The following is a 20303-nucleotide window of genomic DNA, read 5'->3' on the forward strand; positions in this document are numbered from 1 at the left end:
ACCCAAAAGAAAAGCACCAAAAAAAAATTTTGAATAGGCACTTTGAATTAGAGGACATGCCATTGGCCAATAAACATGAAAATATGCTTTATCTCATTATCGGGAAATAAATTAAAGAAATTAAACTAAATTACATTAAATATAAATAACTACAAACTAAAATAAATTACACAAAATGACCATGAGATACCACTCCACAGCCCCCAGATTGGTGTCTGGCAATACCAGCTGTGGCCCCATGGAGCAGCGGGAATGACCTACTACTGGGGGGAGATGTACAGTTTTATTTATATAAAGTCTCCAAGTAGAAAGAACCAAAGCCATATTAATTATGGACACATATACAGGTAATAAAACTGTGAAGAAAAGCGATACACGGATCACTAAGCGTAGGCAGAATGTTTAAACTGTAGAAAGAGCGACTGAGCAGGAAAGGAGGCAGGTGCAGGAGGTCTGAGGTACTGGTAGCGTTCTCCTTTGCCTGGGTGGTCGTTAACCTGCGAGTTTACTTTGTAACTATTTTCCAACTGGTGTGTCTATCTTGGATACCTTTATATGTATTATATTCCACAATAACAACGGTTTAAACCAAATCCTATATTAAAAACAAAAAGTAGGGGCATCTGCGTGGCTCAGTGAGTTAGCGCTGGACTTGAACTCAGGTCATGATCAAGCCCGGCTTCAGGCTCTGTGCTGACAGCTCAGAGCCTGGAGCCTGCTTTGGATTCTGTGTTTCTCTCTCTCTTTGTCCCTTCCCCGCTCATGGTCTGTCTCTCTCTTTCTCAAAAATCATTAAAAAAAAATAAACAAAACAAAACTAATCTTTACTCTTTGCTCAACTGAAGATACGATTACAGCATGTGGACACAAGAGGGGGCTCTAAACAGTGAGCAGCGGCGAAATGAGGTTTCCTAGCAACGGAGAAAAACATTAAAGAGGAAATTTGCCCAGAGTAGTTAACCTGTATTCTGGCTCCTGCACCTGCCAGGTCAGCCCCAGGTCTGTTTCTGGTACGTGGAGTGTCTCTATTGGGTCTAAGAGCGTCTCTGACCTCTCCTGATGGGTTCTTCTCCCAAACGCGAGGTCAAGTCTGCAGAGCTGGAGAAGCTGCGCCCTTGCGTGCCTGAACTTTGTTTTCTCCCCCATGTCAGATAATTACACCCTCAGGCCTTAATGGACGGCACTTCTCCATCAAGGCTACAAACGCGTCGTCGTGTTTCCCTCAAAAAACCGGAAGAGATTAAGAGGGGACTTTGCCCATAGCCTTCTAAGGCACCAGGTTGCAAAAGAAGGCGGCTTTCAAGATTTGGGTTGTGGTGAAAAGTTATCTGGATTGTTGACAAAACAGAAGGTTTTACAATGACTAGGTAAATCTGATGCTAAGTTGGGTAATGGTGATGCACAGATGCAGAATATACTGTGTGAAAGAGCTTTCCCAACTTCATCTCAATTTCACAATTAGTCTGGTATCACTCCATTTTGTAGATGAAGAGACTGAGGCCCAGAGATGTTAATGGGGAGAGGTCCAGAGCTTTCCTCCCCAGCTCAAACTCCGGAAGAATAAATATTAGTTTATTTTGAAAAGAGAAGCTGTTCATTGTCTCCAACAATCAAAGAAATGACAATTTAAACAACAAGAAGTAATTTATTTTCTCTGTTAATTAGCAAAACTATTTTAAATCATGACATTTCTCACTGTTTGGAAACTGGCAGTCTTGTGCAATGTTAGTCTTAAAAGTGTTTCTATCTTTTGATCCGTCAACCTCACTTCTAAGAACCTATCCTAAGGGCATAATTTGAAATCTGGGGAGAGGCGTATGTGCAAATATTGGTGGCATTATTTATGATGGCAAAAATTGAAAACAACACAGGGGGAAAGGTGACCAAGAGAACAAAGCAAAATTAATACCTCCATTAAAAAAAAAAAAAAAGATGATGATGACAGGGTGCCTGGGTGACTCAGTCAGTTGAGCCTCTGACTTTGGTTCAGGTCATGATCTCACAGTTCTTGAGTTCGAGCCCTGTGTCAGGCTTTGGATTTTGTGTCTCCCTCTCCCTCTCTGCCCTTCCCTCCCTTGCACACACACTCTGTCAAAAACAAACATTAAAAAAGAGAAAGAGAGAGAGATGATGATGATGATGATGATTCTAGAGCCCATGGCATCACCAGAAATGCTACTGTGTAATATTAAATGAGAAAAAAAGGCAGCTGCAAAATGTCCTAGGCACTAATCAAGTTTATAAATACATAGCTTCCCATTGGTGTAGGGGTACAGATAAAGTGGGGGAAAGAAAAAACATAGGAGAGGTGGGAATGCTTTTTTTCTGTTTTGTTTTTTCTTAACATTTTTTCTTCCCTTCACTTAAACTCAGAGTTTCCTTTTTCTTCTTTTCACTTTTTTTTTTCTTTTACTGGGTATCTTATATCAGTTGGCAATGTAATGTTTACTTTAGGGAAGTCATAAAATATAAGAACATTGAAATATTTCCACTCAGAAAGAAACAATCTCTAATAACACCTTAGAGCAATGGTTCTTTTTTAAAAAAATTTTTTTAATGTTTATTTATTTTTGAGAGAGAGATAGAGTGCAAGTGGAGGGGGGTGCAGAGAGAGAGGGAGACACAGAATCCAAAGTAGGCTCCAGGCTCTGAGCACAGAGCCCAATGTGGGGCTCAAACCCACAAGCCGTGAGATCATAGCCTGAGCCAAAGTCAGATGCTTAACTGACTGTGCCACCTAGGAGCCCCTAGAGCAGTGGTTCTTAAACTTGAACATGTAAACAGAATCACCAGGAAGACTTGTTAAAACTCAGAGAGCTGGGCCCCACTGCAGAATTTCTGTAGGTGTGAGATGGGGCTCAAGAATTTACATTTTTTAAATGTTTTATTTATTTTTGAGAAAGAGAGAGAGAGAGCAAGAGAGGGAGGGGCAGAGAGATGGGGTGGGGGGAGACAAAAAATCTGAAATTGGCTTCATGCTGACAGCAGAGAGCCTGATGCAGGGCTCTAACTCACCAACTGCAAGATCATGACCTGAGCCGAAGTCAGAGGTTCAACCAACTGAGCCACCCAGGTGCCCCCAAAAGTTTACACTTTAAATAAGTTCCCAGGTGATGCTGATGCTGCCGCTCCCCAGGCCACACTTAGAGGACCACTGCCTTAGTGTATAGCCTTACAAAGTCTTTCTATGTGTCACGCCGACAAATTCCTCACCAAAATATGATGGACATTTAGGTTGTTCTTCCAGGAGCGTTCTCATAAGCTAAATCTTTGGTGCATCCTTAATGATTATCTGAATAATTACAATTGTCATAATAGTTAATTATCTTAATTATTACAACTATTCAGATTAAGTTTCCAATTCTAGAAATGGAATCGTTGAGTCAAAACACGTGTGTGTTTAATTTGGGCTGGCAATTCTTTTGCCTCTTTTTTTTTTTTTTTTTTTTTTCCATCACGATCCTGGAAAAATCAAATGAGGAAACATCCTGGCATACAGCATTTGGAAATAAAGCTCATCCAAAAAGCGGCCAGGAATAAAAGCTAATGAAACTTTCTCAACTGGGTTTGATTTCCCACTCTTAAGAAATTAGGCAGAATTGGCCCCATTTGATCCCCAAATTAGCCTTCTTAGGGGAACTTCCAACAAAAAGCATGATGGGTGTGTATGGACATGTAGCAATTCAGTCAGATCTTGTTTTTCACTTTCCTAAATTCACTAATGACAGCTGTGGGCTGGATATCTCATAGGGTTAAATGCAAAAGCTTGTGAGTCAAACATTTGACAAAGCGGAAGGTTTCACAATAAATTATTGTAACCCTCAAAGCTTCAGTTTCCTCATTTGCAAAGTGAGGTTGAGAATACTTTTCTTCATAAGTCTCTATATAAGATCTAAATGATTCAGGAGGAGCAGGCACCATCTAGCCCCCTTTTTAATCCACTAATCTGCCCCATGCAAAAACCTAACAGTAATTCAAACTGCAGTCACTGTGTTGGATGAGGCAGCTTTACTAGACAGATTAACATAGCTTTAAGTTCATGGTATCCAACCACTGATCTGGCTTATATATTCTTTTTCATCCCCAATAGGAAAACAGATCCCAAAACAGTTCACTGTTACATGGGGCAGACAATGATACATGTTCACCATCTACCTCCAGGCTGTGTTCTCTCTCCTGCTCTCTCTCATAATAAAGGCTGAAGGAACTGGACCATCCGGACCTCGGTAAAACATCACGTTGGTCTGTTCTGTTAGTGAAGTAGGGTTTGTAGGACTGGATAAAGAGGACGTGGCTCTATAGAGTAAGAGATAAACCCTACAAGGATGCAAGGACTCTAGAAGACAGGCTATTCAGCCTATTAAGTTTCAGGGGCTCACCACATTGGTGTGGTTTTGAAGGAGCGGTCTGGGGCCTGCTGAGATAGTCCCTGCAAAGTAAGGAACATGTGATCGCATCTTGTACCTCTCACCATTCAGAAGGAAGCGCAATACCTGGTAAATTTCTGCAGGCAGGAGTCAGCATATTTTACCCTAATGCAGCCTATTTTCTGAATGACATGGAAGGCTGTCATTTCCTGACCAGATCCTCATGGAAAAGGGCTCTGTAGTAGATCCAGGCCGGACTGCCGGCTTCTCTGCCTTCCAGGTCATATGGCCCAGAAGACCCTATGGTATTATATGTATCTGTGCAGCAAAAGGTACCACATGTTTATGGCAACCCCAGTGAAATAAACGCGATCAGGACCCCTAGTGTTCTGGAGCAGAGCCATTCAATCAGCAACAGAGAATTATTGCCTTTTGAGAATCTCCTTTTGGGGTGGGCACTGGTAGAGACCTGACCGTGGAACATGAAGTGATCCTGTAGCCGGAATGGCCCATTACAAGCTGGCCCATTATGACCCCCCCAGGTCATAATGTCAGGTGGACTCGACAGCAATCCAAAGTAAGATGGTGCGTTTGGGATCAGGCACAAGCAGGGCCAGAGGTCACAAATAAGCTGCACAGGCAGGTGGCCTAGAACCCATGTCATCCACCAATGTTCCACCAACACCTCTCCTCCATCTCACACCCACTGCTGCATGAGGCTCCCTTCTGGCCAGCTGACAAGGAGGGAGAAGGCCACGCACGATTCACAGACAGGTCTGTTTGGTAGGTGGGGATAAGCTGAAAATGGAGGACAGGGACATTACAGCCTCACCCAGAGGTGACCTTTAAGACAAGAATGAGGTGAATCCTCCCAGTGGGTAGGGCTTGGGGCAGTGCACTTGGGCATCCATTCTGTGGACAAGAGAAGTAGCCTGAGGTAAGAATAAATAAAGACGATGGGCAGTGGCAAAACCAGGAAGGATAAATATTGAAAGACTGGGGACAAGGCAGTCTGGGAAAGAGGATTGTGTGTGGGCCCATGGAAAGGGGGACAAAGTGTGAAGATCTTGCATCATATGTTGACACCAGAAAGTATCCATCGTGGAAGAGGTACTAAACAACCAAGCAGGCAGCATGACTCAGCCAGGTCATCAGTCAGTCTGTGCCACCAGCTGTGGCATAATAGGCTCACAATGAAGAAGCCATGTGGCAGGAATAGAGGTCCTGCATTCACTAAGAGTGATGTAGCTACTGCCACTGCTGAGTGGCCAATTCTCCAGCAACAAATGTCAACATGGAGACATCAGTGTGACACCAGCCTTCAAAGAGCCCCGCCAGCCATTTGGTGGCAAGTTAATTAAATTGGACCTCTTCTACATAGAAGAAGAAGTAATTCATCTTGACTGGGACACATATTCCTGATGTGAGTTTACCTTTCCTGGTTACTGGGTCTCAGCCAATCTAAAGACTTGCAGAGTGTTTGATCTACTAATGTTTGGTCTCAGAAAGTATCACATTAACTTGTTGGGATGAGCACTGGGTGTTGTATGGAAACCAATTTGACAATAAATTGTATTTAAATTTTTTTAACGTTTATTTATTTTTGAGACAGATAGAGACAGAGTATGAGTGGGGGAGGGGCAGAGAGCGAGGGAGACACAGAATCCGAAGCAGGCTCCAGGCTCTGAGCCATCAGCCCAGAGCCCGACGCGGGGCTGGAACTCACGGACCGCGAGATGGTGACCTGAGCTGAAGTCAGACGCTTAACTGACTGAGCCACCCAGGCGCCCCAAATTGTATTTAAAAAAAAAAAGAAAGAAAATATCACATTAGTCCAAAGGACTCACTTTATAGAAAAGGAGGTGTAGGGGGTACCTGAGTGGCTCAGTTGGTTAAACGTCTGACTTTGGCTCAGGTCACGATATCACGGTTTGTGGGTTCGAGCCCCATGTCAGGGTCTGTTCTGACAGCCTGGAGCCAGGAGCCTGCTTCGGATTCTGAGTCTCCCTCTCTCTCTGTCCCTTTCCCCTGCTCACACGTGCACTGTCTCTCTCTCTCAAAAATAAACATTAAAAAAAATTTTTTTAAAAGAAAAGGTGTCGTACTGACATATGACCATGGTATCCACTGAACTTATGACATTCCACATTGCCCAGAAGCTGCTGGCCTTTGGAGGACTTCGGGGCTGAAGCCTACATCTAAGCCGGTCAAACTTGGGCTCAAGGGAAGAACAGGTTTGGGGTCTCTCCCAGTCCCAGCCTAGGAGTATCTCTACTTCACAGACCTCTAAGAAGCAGGTACTTTAGTTCTTAATTTTTTCTGACTTCTGTTTCTCTCCTCCATATATTCAATAAAGTCTGCCTAAAAGCCATGGTACCATCATGGTGTCTTGAGTACCACTGGCCGTAAGCTGCTTCCCACAGACCTCCCTTGTCTGCTTAGAGGCTTTCTTGGTCAAGAGCCGGCAAGGTTCCAGCCCTTTTGGGCCCAAATCTCTGTCATTCCTTCCTTTTCCCAAACATCTGAGCAGATCCACGACTCCAGCTTTCTAGAGTCATAGGCAAGGAATCTTGGTAGGAGGTAGGCTCAGATTCAATTTCTGTTCTTTTCCCACATGCATTTTAGCTCTTGCCAACCTAACAATCTCTAGAAAATTCTATTTTATGCCCCAAAGTTGTGATGAGGAGCAGAATCCGGAGGAATGATAAGGGTCCTCTCAGTAACAACCACTTTCCTGTTGTCTCCCAGCTGGATCTGGCAATGGATCTACAGATGGCAAGGATGTCATGTCAGAGGGGCCTACCGAACTTAGAGCAGGCTCAAGGCCCCTAAGCCTCTGGCTACTCTGACTCGTCCTCTGCTAAGACCATGTTCTCACAGGCAACATGTGGGACTGTGGGTGAAAGAGGCAGTTAGGAACCTGAAAACCTGCCCTCCCCCCTCTTCCCCCTTCTCCCCGACTCCTGCTGTCCTGTGGATGCTGTTGTGATCCCAGTTTGTATATTAAATTTTGTTATATTTAAAACATTTGGTGGATCTAAAAATAAAAAAGTACTTTAGTTAGAAAAAAAAGAGATGCGGCTGAGGCACCAATTTGGAAATGATACTCTGCAAAGATGCAGTTCCCACACTATACTGATGCCATTGATGGGTGCGGTCTACAAGTAGAATAAATGGATTGGGGAATCAGGGGGTGGGAGTAAGAATGATGACTCTCACCATGCTCCCAGTGAGCCACTGGGAAAATATGGGCTCCCCATCCTCACAGCTCTGGGCTCTGCAGGTCCACAGGTCCTGGTTCCTGGTAGGGGGTGGGAGGTGCAGGCATAGGGGTGCTTCCATCAGGAGATATGAGAGCCCCATTGCACTTTAAGCTATAGCTGCTACCTGATCATTTCAGCCTACTGGTGCCAAGAGGCAAGCAGGCAAGAAGAGGAGTCACCCGGGGCACCTGGGTGGCTCAGTCAGTTGAGTGTCTGACTCCTGGTCTCTGTTCAGGTCATGATCTCGTGGTTTGTGAGTTTGAGCCCTGAGCTTGGAATTTTCTCTCTCTCCTTCTCTCTCTGCCCCTCCCCTGCTCGTGCTCTCTCTCTCTCCCTCTCTCTCAAAATAAATAAATAAACTTAAAAAAAAAGAAGAAGAAGAAGAGGAGTCACCCTCCTGGCAAGTGAATTGACTGCAACATAAGAAGGAAGCAGAGCTGTTGTTACAGAAAGGACAGAGAGAAATACATTTGACTCTGGAGGTGACCCACTTGTGCGTTTCTTGATGGCAAATAGATGCAGCAACCATGAGGAAGACGAGCATGGTGACCAGGGTCTTGGACCTCTTAGAGATGGAGGTCTGGGCCATCTCACTAGGTAAGCCACTTAGACTGGCACAGGCATGAGCTCAGGGCTAGAGAGTCTAGAATGGGTAGTTAAAGGAAGGAGACAACAAGCAGACTAGCTGCAGTGTGGGAGCTGTAGCTCATTCCACCAACCTACTAAAATTTCCCCAGAAAAAGAGAAGAATCAGAATCCTGGAGGAGTCATTCTTCAATGGCGTTAGCATATTTTACAAAGCAGGGCATCTAAATGGTACAGAAGTGTAGCGAATGGTGTAGTGTGTGCCCACATCTCCTCTATCAGGACCAGGCACACACTCTCCAGCTGCCAGGAGTCTTGCCCTTTAATGGGCAGGACTGCCTTGTCCAATGTTATGACTCCTCCTTGGAGATAGCCCTAGCCAGTGATTGGCCAATGTAGGGGTCCCTTCCATCAATTCAGGACAGCTGTGATGAGCCATCCATTTTCAGAGCTCCCAGTGACTAAGGTCTCTATTACAACTCCCTTGCAGTTCATCTTCTCTCCGTGTGAAATTCTGCTGCCCTCACCCCTTCACAAGTGTTGATCCCGAGAGTACTCCAATAAATCTCTTGCAGACAAGCCTCCTCTCAGAGCTTGTTTCCCAGGGAACCTGGCCCAGCACACTGTGCACATCTTCAACCACACTAGTTAATGTCCAACCATTCCCAAGATGGTTGTACCAGCTTACATTCCTACCAACTGTGCATGAGAGTTCTATTTGCTCAACATCCTCGCCAAATCCTGGTATTGTTAAGCTTTTTATTTTTAGCCAATCTGGTGGGTGTGAAATGGAATCTCATTGTGGTATGCATTTACATTTCCCTGATGACTAATGAGGTTGGGCACCTCATGGGTTTACCGGCTACTTGGGTTCACTCTTTGGGAACAGCTCCCTTGCTTTGGCAACAGCTCCCTTGCCAAATCCAGTCCCACAGACCCATTCATTTAATGCTGTCTAATAAGGGAGGAAGGCTACCAATCTCAGTGAATCCTTCTGCCCTCTTCTGACTTGACATCTGAGCAATGTGACATTTGGTAGACCACTTCGTCCACCCAACACTTTCTTTTCTTGGCCTCCTTTACATTACGTGGTCCTCATTTTCCTCTACCTCTCTGGCTGCCCTTTGTCTGTCTCCTTGGAAGGAAAAGGCATGACTGTTACATGTTGGGGTTCTCAGGGCACAGTCGATGCTCTTTTCTCACTCACTCTGACCCCCTCTGCAGGTAAGCTCATGTACACCCTCAGCTGCAGTTACCATAATTACACACCGAAGATTCCCACATTCCTCTCTGTTGACCCTGCCACATGAGTGTCTCAAAGCCTTTCCACCTCAATCTACACAAAACAAAAATCGTGACTTTCCCTCCCAAACCTGGTTGTTGGCCAGCATTTCCTGCTTCGGTAAAGGTGTTGCAATCCTCCTGATTCTAAACATCAAATACCCAGGAATCCCCCTCTCTCTCATCCAATTCAAGCCATCATGTTCAAAATTGGTTATCTTTGGGGTGCCTGAGTGGCTCAGTTGGTCAAGCGTCCGACTTCGGCTTAGGTCATGATCTCATTGTTCATGAGTTCGAGCCCCACATTGGGCTCTGTGCTGACAGCTCAGAGCCTGGAGCCTACTTTGGATTCTGTGTCTCCCTCCCTCTCTCTGCCCCTCCCCCTCTCGCTCGCACATGCGCATGCGCGCTCTCTCTCTCTTGCTCACTCTCAAAAATAAGTAAACATTAAAAAAAAGCCAAAATTAGTTATTTTCAGTTTACTCCTCCAGATCCACTTTCCACCCTTCTCCATTCTACTCTCTGCCTCAGGAAGTTGATTATATGGCCACCATGAATGGGCTTCCTTGTTCTTTGGTTTCAGATTGGGTTGGGCCAATGGTGTTTTACTTACAAGCTACCTCATAACTTGGTGACTTAAAAATACCACTATTTTATGATCTCTCATGATTCTGTGGGTTGACTGGGGTCATCTGGGGTCAGTTCTGCTCCACCTGATGTCAGCAGTGGTGGCAGTCCCTTGAAGACTCAATTCTGCTGGAACATCCAAGATGGTGCTCTCATGTCTGGCCAACTGGTGGGGATGGCTGGAAGTCTGGACTGAGCAGTAATGGGCAGGCTGAAATTTTCTCTTTCCAAGTCCTTTCAGGGCCTCTCTCTCTCTCTCACTCTAAGGCCTTTCCCTGTGGTCTTTCCAGCACAAGGTAGACAGACTTCTAATAAAGCAGTTCAGGGTTCCCCAGACTGCAAAAGCTGAAACTGCCAGGTCCTCTTAATCCATAGGTCCAGAGCTGGCATGGTATCACTTCTGCTGCCTTCTGTTAGTTAAAATAGATCACAGATTCAACATGGAAAGGGACTACAGCCCAGATTCAACATGGGAAGGGACTACACAAAGCCATGAACATCAGGAGGCACGGTTCATTAGGGCCCATGCTTGGAAACTAGCCACCTTAGTCTACTATCTGGTCCCCAAGTTCCCTCTAGCATGCAAAATAAAATCCCCCCCCTTCCCATAATCCCCAATTTCTTATCCATTATAGCCTCAGGCTCAGGCCTGAAGTCTAGTTTTTCAACAACTAAATCTCACCCAGTTGTTGAGGAGGCACTTGGGCATGGTTTCTCTTGATCTGAAGTCCTGTGGACTGAAGGGAGAAGTTATCTGCCCCCACATACTCAACTTATAATGAGACAGGAGCTGAGCATCACAATATACACTCCCATTCAAAAAGGGGAAACACAGAGGACCCATGGGTCCATCACAATCATGAAATTCCTCCAAGTACAGTTCCCTTTGCTCCAGGGGTAGGAAATGTATGTTGACTAAAACTGAGGTCAGCTTGCTGGGATTGGTTCTATAGGCACATCTTATTTTATTGCACTTAGAAGATATTGCCTTTTTTACAAATTGAAGATTCCAGACTTGACTGGAAGAAGTCACTGCAGCTGTGGTGGAAACAGCAGGAGAACCAGAATTAGAAGTGGAGCCTGAAGATATGATGGAATTGCTGGAATCTCATGATCACACTTGAACAGATGAGGAGTTGCTTCTTATGGATGAGCAAAGAAAGTAGTTTCTTGGTGGAGATGCTGTGAAGACTGTTGAAATGACAACCAAGTATTTAGAATATTACATAAAACTTAGTTGATACAGCAGTGGCAGGGTTTGAGAGAATTGACCCCAACTTTAAAAGAAGTTCTGCTGTGGGGAGAAACTATCAAACAGCATCGCATGCTACAGAGAAATGGTTCATGAAGGAAGAGTCCATCAATGTGACAAATTTTATTGTCTTATTTTGAGAAATTGCCACAGCTACCCAGCCTTCAGCAACCACCACCCTGATCAGTAAGTGGCCATCATCATGGAGGCAAAACCCTCCACCAGCAAAAAGATTACGACTTGCTGAAAGCTCAGATGATGGCTAGCATTTCTTAGCAATAAAGCATTTTTTAAAGTTTATTTATTTTTGAGACAGAGAGAGAGAGAGAGAAAGAGAGAGAGAGAGATCATGAGTAGAAGAGGCACAGAGAGAGACACAGAATCCAAAGCAGGCTTCAGGCTCTGAGCTGTCAGAGCCTGATTCAGGGCTTGAACTCTCGAACTGTGAGACACGACCTGAGCCAAAGTTGAACTGACTTAGCCACCCAGTCACCAACCCCCCTTTTTTTCTAAGCAACAAAGCATTTTTTAATTAATATACATTTTTTAGACATGTTATTGCACACTTAAAACCACAGTATTGTATAAACATAACTTTTATATGCACTGGGAAACCAGAAAATGCACTCGACTTGTGTTATTGAGATATTCACTCTACTACAGTGGTCTGGAACAGAACCCACCATATCTCCCAGGTATGCCTGTGTTTGGATCTTGGCTCCACATCAGAGTCATCCTTCTTTTCCATAAGAAACACCCCACCTTTGCCTGTTTTCTGCTCTTAGGAAGCTGGGGTCACAAAGGCTACTTTTCTGTTTTATACTGTCTCTGTTCTTTTCAGTCCAAGTTAGTAAAATAAAAATTGTGAGTTTCCTATGTATCAAATTATCTACTCCATTAGACAAAAGCCAGACTTCTATTTCTTCTTGAAATAGTGCTTTTCTACTTTGGGCCATATGCAAGCTGCTAGGGGACAACTCCTTCAGAGATTGTCAGAAGCCTTTCATCTAGCTGAGAGGATCTACCTGATATACCCTTAAATCCATCTGAAGCCTCAACATAGGGTTTTATAGCTGCATCCTTGTTCTAACCTTGACCCTGAGGCCACATTTACCGTCAACACCCTAGATTTGATTCTTGCCCCCAGATTCCTTCCCTCCCTTTTGGTTTTTATTTTCTTTGAGAATCTTTTTTTTAAAGCTTATTTATTTATTTTTTAGTAATCTCTACACCCAATGCGGGGCTCAAACTCACAACCCCGATATCAAGAGTCGCATGCTCTACCAACTGAACCAGCCAGGTGCCCCTCCTTGAGAATCTTTATTGGGCTGCATGGGGTGGGAATGAGAAACAGTTTTATTTTCCAGCCCAGCAAGCTGGAGGTTAGAAACTTTTCCTTTAGAGTCACTTGAATACCAAATAGTTCTTTCTTTAGTTCATCTCTCTCTCTCCACACCTCAGCTAAAATGAACCATTGGCTCTTTCAACATTTTGCCTTGGAATCTTCTTAGCCAAATCAACAAGTTCATGAACTAAATTTTCTATTTTCCACATTACAAGGAACAGCTTAACTAGATTGTTCTGTCAGTACTTAACTTATGTTTCCTTTCCTCAGCCTTTTATAATAATCTCCTCACAGCCCTTCCAGATTCCAATAACAACCTCATCAAGACCCTTTGAGCCTCTGCCCACTGCCCTGTCCTGAAGCCAACGTCCCATGCTTTTGGTGGTGTTTATTGGAACCCACCACTTCTCGTTTTGGCTAAAGCTTAAAACAAAAACCATCTATGATCCTTCATGATTCCATGGGTTGACTGGGCTCGGCTCCACACGACGTTGGCCAGGGCCATGGTCATACAGGATCTCAGCTGGGCTGGAATTTCCAAGATGGCTCACCCTCATGGCTGCGCCTTATGGGGACAGCTTGAAGGCTGGGCTCGGCTGGGTACTGGGACACTGGGCCTCTCTCTTTTCATGTCTCTCTCTTTCTACTTGCCTTCTCCATGTGGTCTGTCCTGGTGGTATCTTCAACAGGGCAGGAAGACTTGGGACAAGTTTCATAAGTTCTCTGCTCCTCGCTATGTGTATTCCTCACCTGTCCCTGTTCTCCTCAGGAAGGCTCTGACTCAGTATCCTTCTGACAGAGATGTCTTGTCTGAGCCACCATTAACTGGCCCCTTGGGATTGTTCTGTCTTGTGCTGAACCTGCTGGGGACTTGACATATATTTTTTGCCTTTAAGCCTCAAGGCAATCCCTGTTAGGCAGGCGTGCTTCCTCATTTTATAAATCAGAAATGTTCTGTGACTTGCCCAAGATCATAGGGCTAGGTAAGGAGCAGAGCTGAACTGGAATCCAGCTCCATCTAACTTCACAGTCTCTATCCTCTTCAGGTCACTGCCTTTTGTTCAGGGTCAGTCAGGGAGCCTCAGGACTCGGTCACTGTTGGTTGAGGAGCTTCTGGATTTTTTAGGTACGATGTACATGTGGTGAAGTACACAAAGAGCACTAACCTTCTGCATACAGCTCAGTGATCTCTACATATGTACATGCCCATGCAACAACTATCAAGATCAAGGTATGTATATAACACCTCTGGCACCTTAACAAGCTCCCTCATGCCTCTTCCCAGTCTATACTCTGCTGGCTTCTATGATCATCAATTAGTTATGCATGTTTTTGAACCTCAGAGAAATGGAATCAATCATAGAGTATGGGCTCTTTTGTCTGGCTTCTTTTACTCAACATAGTATCAGCGAGATTTGTTCTTGGTAGGCAGGTAACCCTAGGTCCCTTCACTGCTGTGTGCTGTTCCATCATATGGACAGCAGGTATCCTGTGGGTGGATATTTGGGTTGTCTCCAGTGTGGAAATATTACAAATAAAGCTGTTATGAACATCCATGTACATATTTTCGCAAGGACTTAAGCACTCCTTTGCGGAATACAGATAGGAATAGAACAGGTGTTTCATAGGGTGGGTATAAGCTTAACCTTATAGAAAATGCCGGTTTTCTAAAGTGGTTGCTCCATTTTATACTGCCACTAAACATGTATGAATGAGCACTCCAGTTAGCAGATTGAGATATAATTCATCTACCCTAAAATTCACCCTTTTAAGGAATACAGTTCAGTAGTTTTAGTATACTCCCAGAGTGGTATGACCATCCCCGCTAATTCTACAACATCTGGTCACCCCAAAAGAAGCCCCATATTCATTAGCAATTACTCCCCATTCCTCCCTTCTGCCTCCAGCACCCAGCCCACCCTCTGCGCTGGCAAACACCAATCTCTTTCTTGTCTCTATGGATTTGCCTGTTCAGGATATTTCAAGTTAAGAGAACCATACAGTCTGGCTTCTCTCCCTTCGCATAATGTTTTCAAGGTTCGTCCATTTGTGACATATGTCAGTACTTCATCCCTTTTCATTGCCAAATCATATTCTATTACATGGCAATATCACGTTCTGTTTATCCATTTATCAGTTATGGACATATGAGTTGTTTCCACATTATGGCTATTATAAACAATGCCGCAATGTAACTCTGTGTGCAAGTCTCCGTGGGGACATTTCTTTCCAATTCTCTTGTGTATGCTCCTAGGAGAGAAATTACTAGATCCACTTGGGTCTTATAGATTCAGGGGAAAGGATCCCTGATGGAGAAATTTCCAGCATGAAGACAGTCCACTCATACATCTGAGCCTCCATCGTCCACTCTGCAGAAGATGATTCACAGCTGGGAAGCACCCAGTCTTCTCATGACCAGTAGCAAAGTTAAAATCTAGATTTATCTCAGAGATAGTGTGTAGAGCAACCTTCTGGGGTTATAAAGGAAAACAGACCTGAAATCACAGTTCAGTATTCCTTAGTTATGTGAACTTGGGCAAGTTACTTAACTTCTCTGAGCCTCGATGTTCTTATCTGCATAATGGGCACCAATAATTTCTACTTTACAGATAGCATAGCTCCTAGCACTTGGGTGCTGACCAGCAAGAGAAGCATGGATCCAGTAAGCTCTAGTTTCCAGTAAGTTCTATTGCCTTCCTTCAGTCAATTCTTCATGCGTCTGAAAAATGTGCTACTCAGAGCAAAAAATAACTTGCAGCAGGAGCACGGGCTCTCTACTCTGCTTGCATTAAAATCACAAAGAGAATTAAAAAAAAAAAAAAAAACATACCAGTTCCCATATTCTAGCTCCAGAAGTTCTGATTTAATTCATCTGAGTTAGTGAGAGGGCACCTGTTTTTCACTGAAGCTCCCAGGTGATTCTAAGGTGTGGCCAGGGCTGAGACTTACTGTGCTAAGTAGTGAATTAAATGTGATTGAGAGGCCATAAGGAGGTTATAGTGGCCAACCATCTGGTTTGCCCAGGACTGCCCAAGCTTAGCACTACAATTTCTGTGTCCTTAGAAACCTCTTGATTCTGGGCAAACTGGTGTATTTTGCCACCTATCAGGAAGAAGATAGACAAATGTGGATGTGTGGTCTGGTATTTAGGATCCTTTTAAGTTTCAGGTTTAAAGCCAAAACTCTTGAATTTAGAGCATAAAGACCAGAAGACTGCTTACTACACCCCAGCTCATTTGGGGCATCGCAGCACAGAGTTGGAAACGCACAGGGAAGCTACCAGCTCTGCAGGCCCACCACAGCAGTGGGGAGGAGACAAAGGTCAGGAGGGAAGGGACTCATTATGGCAGGACTTTCCAAACTTTAGCGTGCACGAGAATCATCAGAGAGTCCTGTAAAACGTAGCTCGTGACCCAGCAAGTCTGCGGCCAGCTTGTGAGTATGCTCTTCTAACAGGCTCCCAGGTGACTCCAATGCTGGTAGTCCAGGGATCACACTTGGAGTAACGAGGGTTCCAGGGACAATTTTGGGAGTACAAACTTTGGACGTAAGATGCAACTTCTCTCTCTTACAATCCACATGACTTTGGAGAAATCTCTTCTTTCATTTTCTTCCTTCTTCTTGCAATTTATCAGCTATAAAATGGGGATAAAAATATCGACACTTCAGGAAACACCCAGAAGTTCCACAGTATTTAGAAAGTGGGTTGTTGGGGCACCTGGGTGGCTCAGTCAGTTGAGCGTCCGACTTCGGCTCAGGTCATGGTCTTGTGAGTTCCAGCCCCGAGTGGGGCTCTGTGCTGATGGCTCAGAGCCTGGAGCCTGCTTCAGATTCTGTGTCTGACTCTCTCTCTGCCCCTTCCCTGCTTGCACTCTGTCTTTCTCTATCAAAAATAAATAAACATTAAAAAATTTTGTTTTAAAAACAAAAACAAAAAAAAGAAAGTGGGTTGTTATGAGGATCCCACGTGCCTTGCATATGTTAAGAGCTGACTGAATATTTGTTCCTTTCCATCCCCATCTCCACACAATTTTAGCCTCTCCTTATTGAAGAGCTCTGATCAGTTTCTTAAAGTGTTTTTTTTTTTTTTAAGTCTGTTTATTTATTTTGAGAGAGACAGGCAGAGAGAGTAGGAAGAGAGAGAGAATCCCAAGCAGGCACTACACTGTCAGCATGGAGCCCAATGCAGGACTTGAACTCAGGAACCCATGAGATCATAACCTGAGCTGAAATGGAGAGCCAGATGCTTAACCGACTGAGCCACCCAGGTGCCCCTCTGATCAGTTTCTTAACACCACAGTTCTTTATGTAGCAGTGAGCATTGTATTGCCCAATGTAGAGTAGGCATTGAATTGCCCACTAAAAAACTATTGCTGAAATGTTGACAGATGCTGAGTAGAGGCAAGTGACTACAAATTAGTGCCAGAGTTGTGTGGCCAGCTGCACCTTTAATTTAACTATTTGTGTGCCACACAAAGAAAATCCTCTTTTCTTGTAGATATGATGTTGGTAGTCAACAGTTTTTATTTCAAAGAGAGAGAGAGGGGTGCCTGGGTGGCTCAGTCAGTTAAGCCTCCGACCTCAGCTCAGGTCATGATCTCGTGGTTCGTGGGTTCGAGCCCCGCATCGGGCACAGTGTTGACAGCACAGAGCCTGGAGCCCGCTTTGAATTCTATGTCTCCCTCTCTCTCTGCCCCTCCCCCTCTTGCACTCTGTTTCTTTCTCTGTCAAAAATAAATAAACATTAAAAAAAAAAGAAAGAGAAAGACCATGGAAGACAGTTTTTTTTAATTTTTTTTAATGTTTATTTATTTTTGAGACAGAGACAGAGCATGAATGGGGGAGGGGCAGATAGAGAGGGAGACACAGAATCGGAAGCAGGCTCCAGGCTCTGAGCCATCAGCCCAGAGCCCGATGCAGGGCTCGAACTCATGGACCTCGAGATCATGACCTGAGCTGAAGTCGGATGCTTAACTGACTGAGCCACCCAGGCACCCAGGAAGACATTTTTTTAAAATTAGCTGTCTCAGAACACTGAGGTTAGAGGAACTGAGAGGAAGTACTAGACTCCTAGATGGCCCTAGAAGCACTGGTTTTGGAATCAGAAATTTCTGAGTTTGAATCTGGTTGCATCAGTCGCTATGGTGTATGAACCTGAGCAAATCACCACCCCTCACTGGGCCTCAGTTACCTCATCTGTAAAATGGAGAGAATGATCCCTACCTGGTTGCTAGTGCCCCCTCCCTGCAAAAACATGCATCTGTGACTCCTGCCCACCTCTCAACACTCTGATGCTGGGTGTCAAGGTTCCTCTGGGGAGCTAGTTGGGCCACTGGAGCAGGAGGCCCTGGGAGTGAGGCTTCAGGCTGGCAGCCTGGGGCCAAAAGGCTCTGCATCTTTTTTTTTTTTTTAATGTTTATTTATTTATTTCAAGAGAGAGAGAGGATCCTAAGCAGGCTACGCACTGTCAGTGCAGAGCCCGACATGGGGCTCGATCTCATGGATGATAAGCTTGTGCATGACCTGAGCTGAAACCAAGAGTCGGATGCTTAACTGCTTAACCAGCTGAGCCACCTGGGTACCTGGAGCTCTGCATCTTATGTTGTTCAATTTGAGCCAACATTAAACCTTCAGGGACTTCAAATAACATTGTAGAGTTACATCTCCTGTGGAAAATGTGTTGAACCTAAAAACACTGCTGCCCCTTCCAGCCACAATTTTATGCTCTCCACTTTGCTACAGCCCTTATCCTTCGGAGCACTGACACTGGCTTCTCTACTGCCTCCCCACACCCACTGGGCCCCTGTGGGCCTTTGTCTTTGCATGCCCTTGACTTTCCTCTACAGGCTGAGGTATCAGGGGGTGGCAGGCCCTCAGGCAGTCCTTACTGTGAGCCAGATATTGCCAAGAGCACTTTTTACACATTAATCCTCATGCCCCTGTTCTGAGGTAGATGCTATTATTAGCCTCCATTCCCAGAGTAAGGAAACAGAGGCGCAGAGATGCTAAATGAGCTACCCAAGGTCACACAGCTAGAAGTGGCCGGTGCTAGGATTTACATTCAGAAGGCCGGGCTCCCAAGTGTGTGTGTTAACCGCTGCCTTGCACTGTCTCCGCCAGGATGGCTCAGTGCTTGCGCCTACTTTTTCTCAAACTAGCATTTCTTTTTCCGCTAATAAAAAAATATATATGCTCATAAAAAATATACAGGAAGCTTTAAAGAAACAAGTGAAGAAAAAGCCTCACATTTTCACTCCCCATCCCTCCCCAGACGTAGCATTTTGAGGTCATCTCTGCAGAGGGACACAAAGATAAGTTATTTTAAAAAAATGGGATAGTAGCCCCACAAACCAAAAACATACAAAGGTGAAAGAATGATCCGGAACTCACACTTAGGACCCATTCAGCCTCGGTTCAGCTGTCCCAGCTCATCCTCTGCCTGTGTGACCCCTGGGCCGTTCATCTAAGTTTCGGATTTCCTTCGGCAAAATGGGGCTGATGATAGTCTGAGCTCACAGAACAGACCTTAACATCCAATGATGGCGCATGAGAAATACTTAGCATGGCTCTTGGCATCCAGATCCGGATTCTGGACACGGAGAGAAGCAAAGAGTGAAGGCTGCACACAGTCTGAGGGCTGAGGTGAGGCATCCAGCAGAAAGCCTGTGGTCAGGATCCGGAGGTCCAGGAGCAGTTTAGAAAGTGAGGTGCATGGGGTGGGAGGGGAGGGTGTGCAAGATACAGATTATGTAGGGGAGTGGGGGTGAGGGCTGGAGATGCTCGGAGGGTAAAAGCCAAAAAGAGCCGGCCCTCTGATGGGGAGGATACTCTCTACTGAGTGTACTCATTCTCCCGAGTCTGGAATAATCACCCAGCGCTGAAACTCCCCAGCAGCCTCCTCCCTCCAAGTAAATAGGTGTTGCTATTCCAAGCAAGGCCTGTGATAAAAATACTTGCTTTGCTTTGGAGAGATTTTTTTTTTTTTTTTTTTTTTTAAGCCATGAAAATAACAGGGCAGTAGGCTGTCTATTTTAGGTTGGGGCCTTTGGCTCACTTTCAAAGTCACAGCCCAAATGAGATCTATTTAGAAACAGGTCAGTGCACACACTCTGCACGCGTTGATTGTCCGGTAGAACCAGCCTGGATGGATGCACCTAAGAGACTCTGGGGCCTGTACCCGAAGGGCAGAGTTGGAGGGAACTGAATTGCGGGCCATTATTTACGCCCGAACGTGACAGCGAACCCTGGCGTCTCCCCAGACGCGGGAGAGGGGGAGTGGGGGGGATTGGGCAGAGTCCTCCCCACGCCCCTGAGTTCTCAGGAGGCGGGGCCACCAGCCAGCCAGCCTCTCTCTCCACTTCTAGAATGCTGGGTCAGGGTGGGGCTGGGGTATGGGAATGCTCTCCACCTTCTCTATAAATCTTCGGGACACGCAGCGGCCTTGGAGCCAAGCAGGCGCTCCGGTTGGTTGGGGCTCGCCATGTGGAACCGGGCTGAAAATTTTCCATCCTCTGTAGACCAAAAGGGTGCCTTGGGCGACAGAGAAAGACGCTCTGGAGAGGATGGCCTGAGATGGAGTGGAA

General features: G+C 45.2%; 1 protein-coding gene and 1 long non-coding RNA gene across 3 annotated transcripts in view; one reads left to right on the forward strand and one right to left on the reverse strand.

Moving 5' to 3' along the window:
• Positions 1–5953, forward strand: part of TMEM40 (transmembrane protein 40) — an 85736-nt gene extending 79783 nt beyond the window's left edge. The window contains exon 12 of the mRNA XM_086697390.1: positions 4091–5953. Coding sequence (XP_086553516.1) covers positions 4091–4137 — 47 coding nt within the window. The 3' untranslated portion in view covers positions 4138–5953. The remainder of the gene's footprint in view (positions 1–4090) is intronic.
• Positions 5954–11064: 5111 nt separating this feature from the next.
• LOC147583473 (uncharacterized) lies at positions 11065–19643 on the reverse strand. 2 transcript variants are annotated; one of them, XR_015248241.1, is made up of 4 exons: positions 19556–19643; positions 19111–19309; positions 16261–16355; positions 11065–11314 (listed from the first exon to the last, which is right to left on the reverse strand). It is a non-coding gene; the product is annotated as an uncharacterized LOC147583473 (long non-coding RNA). The 2 variants fall into 2 exon arrangements; XR_015248240.1 differs by having other exon boundaries at positions 11065–16355.
• Positions 19644–20303: the final 660 nt, after the last annotated feature.

Source organism: Puma concolor, chromosome A2 (genome assembly GCF_028749965.1).
Source record: "Puma concolor isolate L17-30 chromosome A2, mPumCon1.1.hap2, whole genome shotgun sequence".
Taxonomy (NCBI): Eukaryota; Metazoa; Chordata; class Mammalia; order Carnivora; family Felidae; genus Puma; species Puma concolor.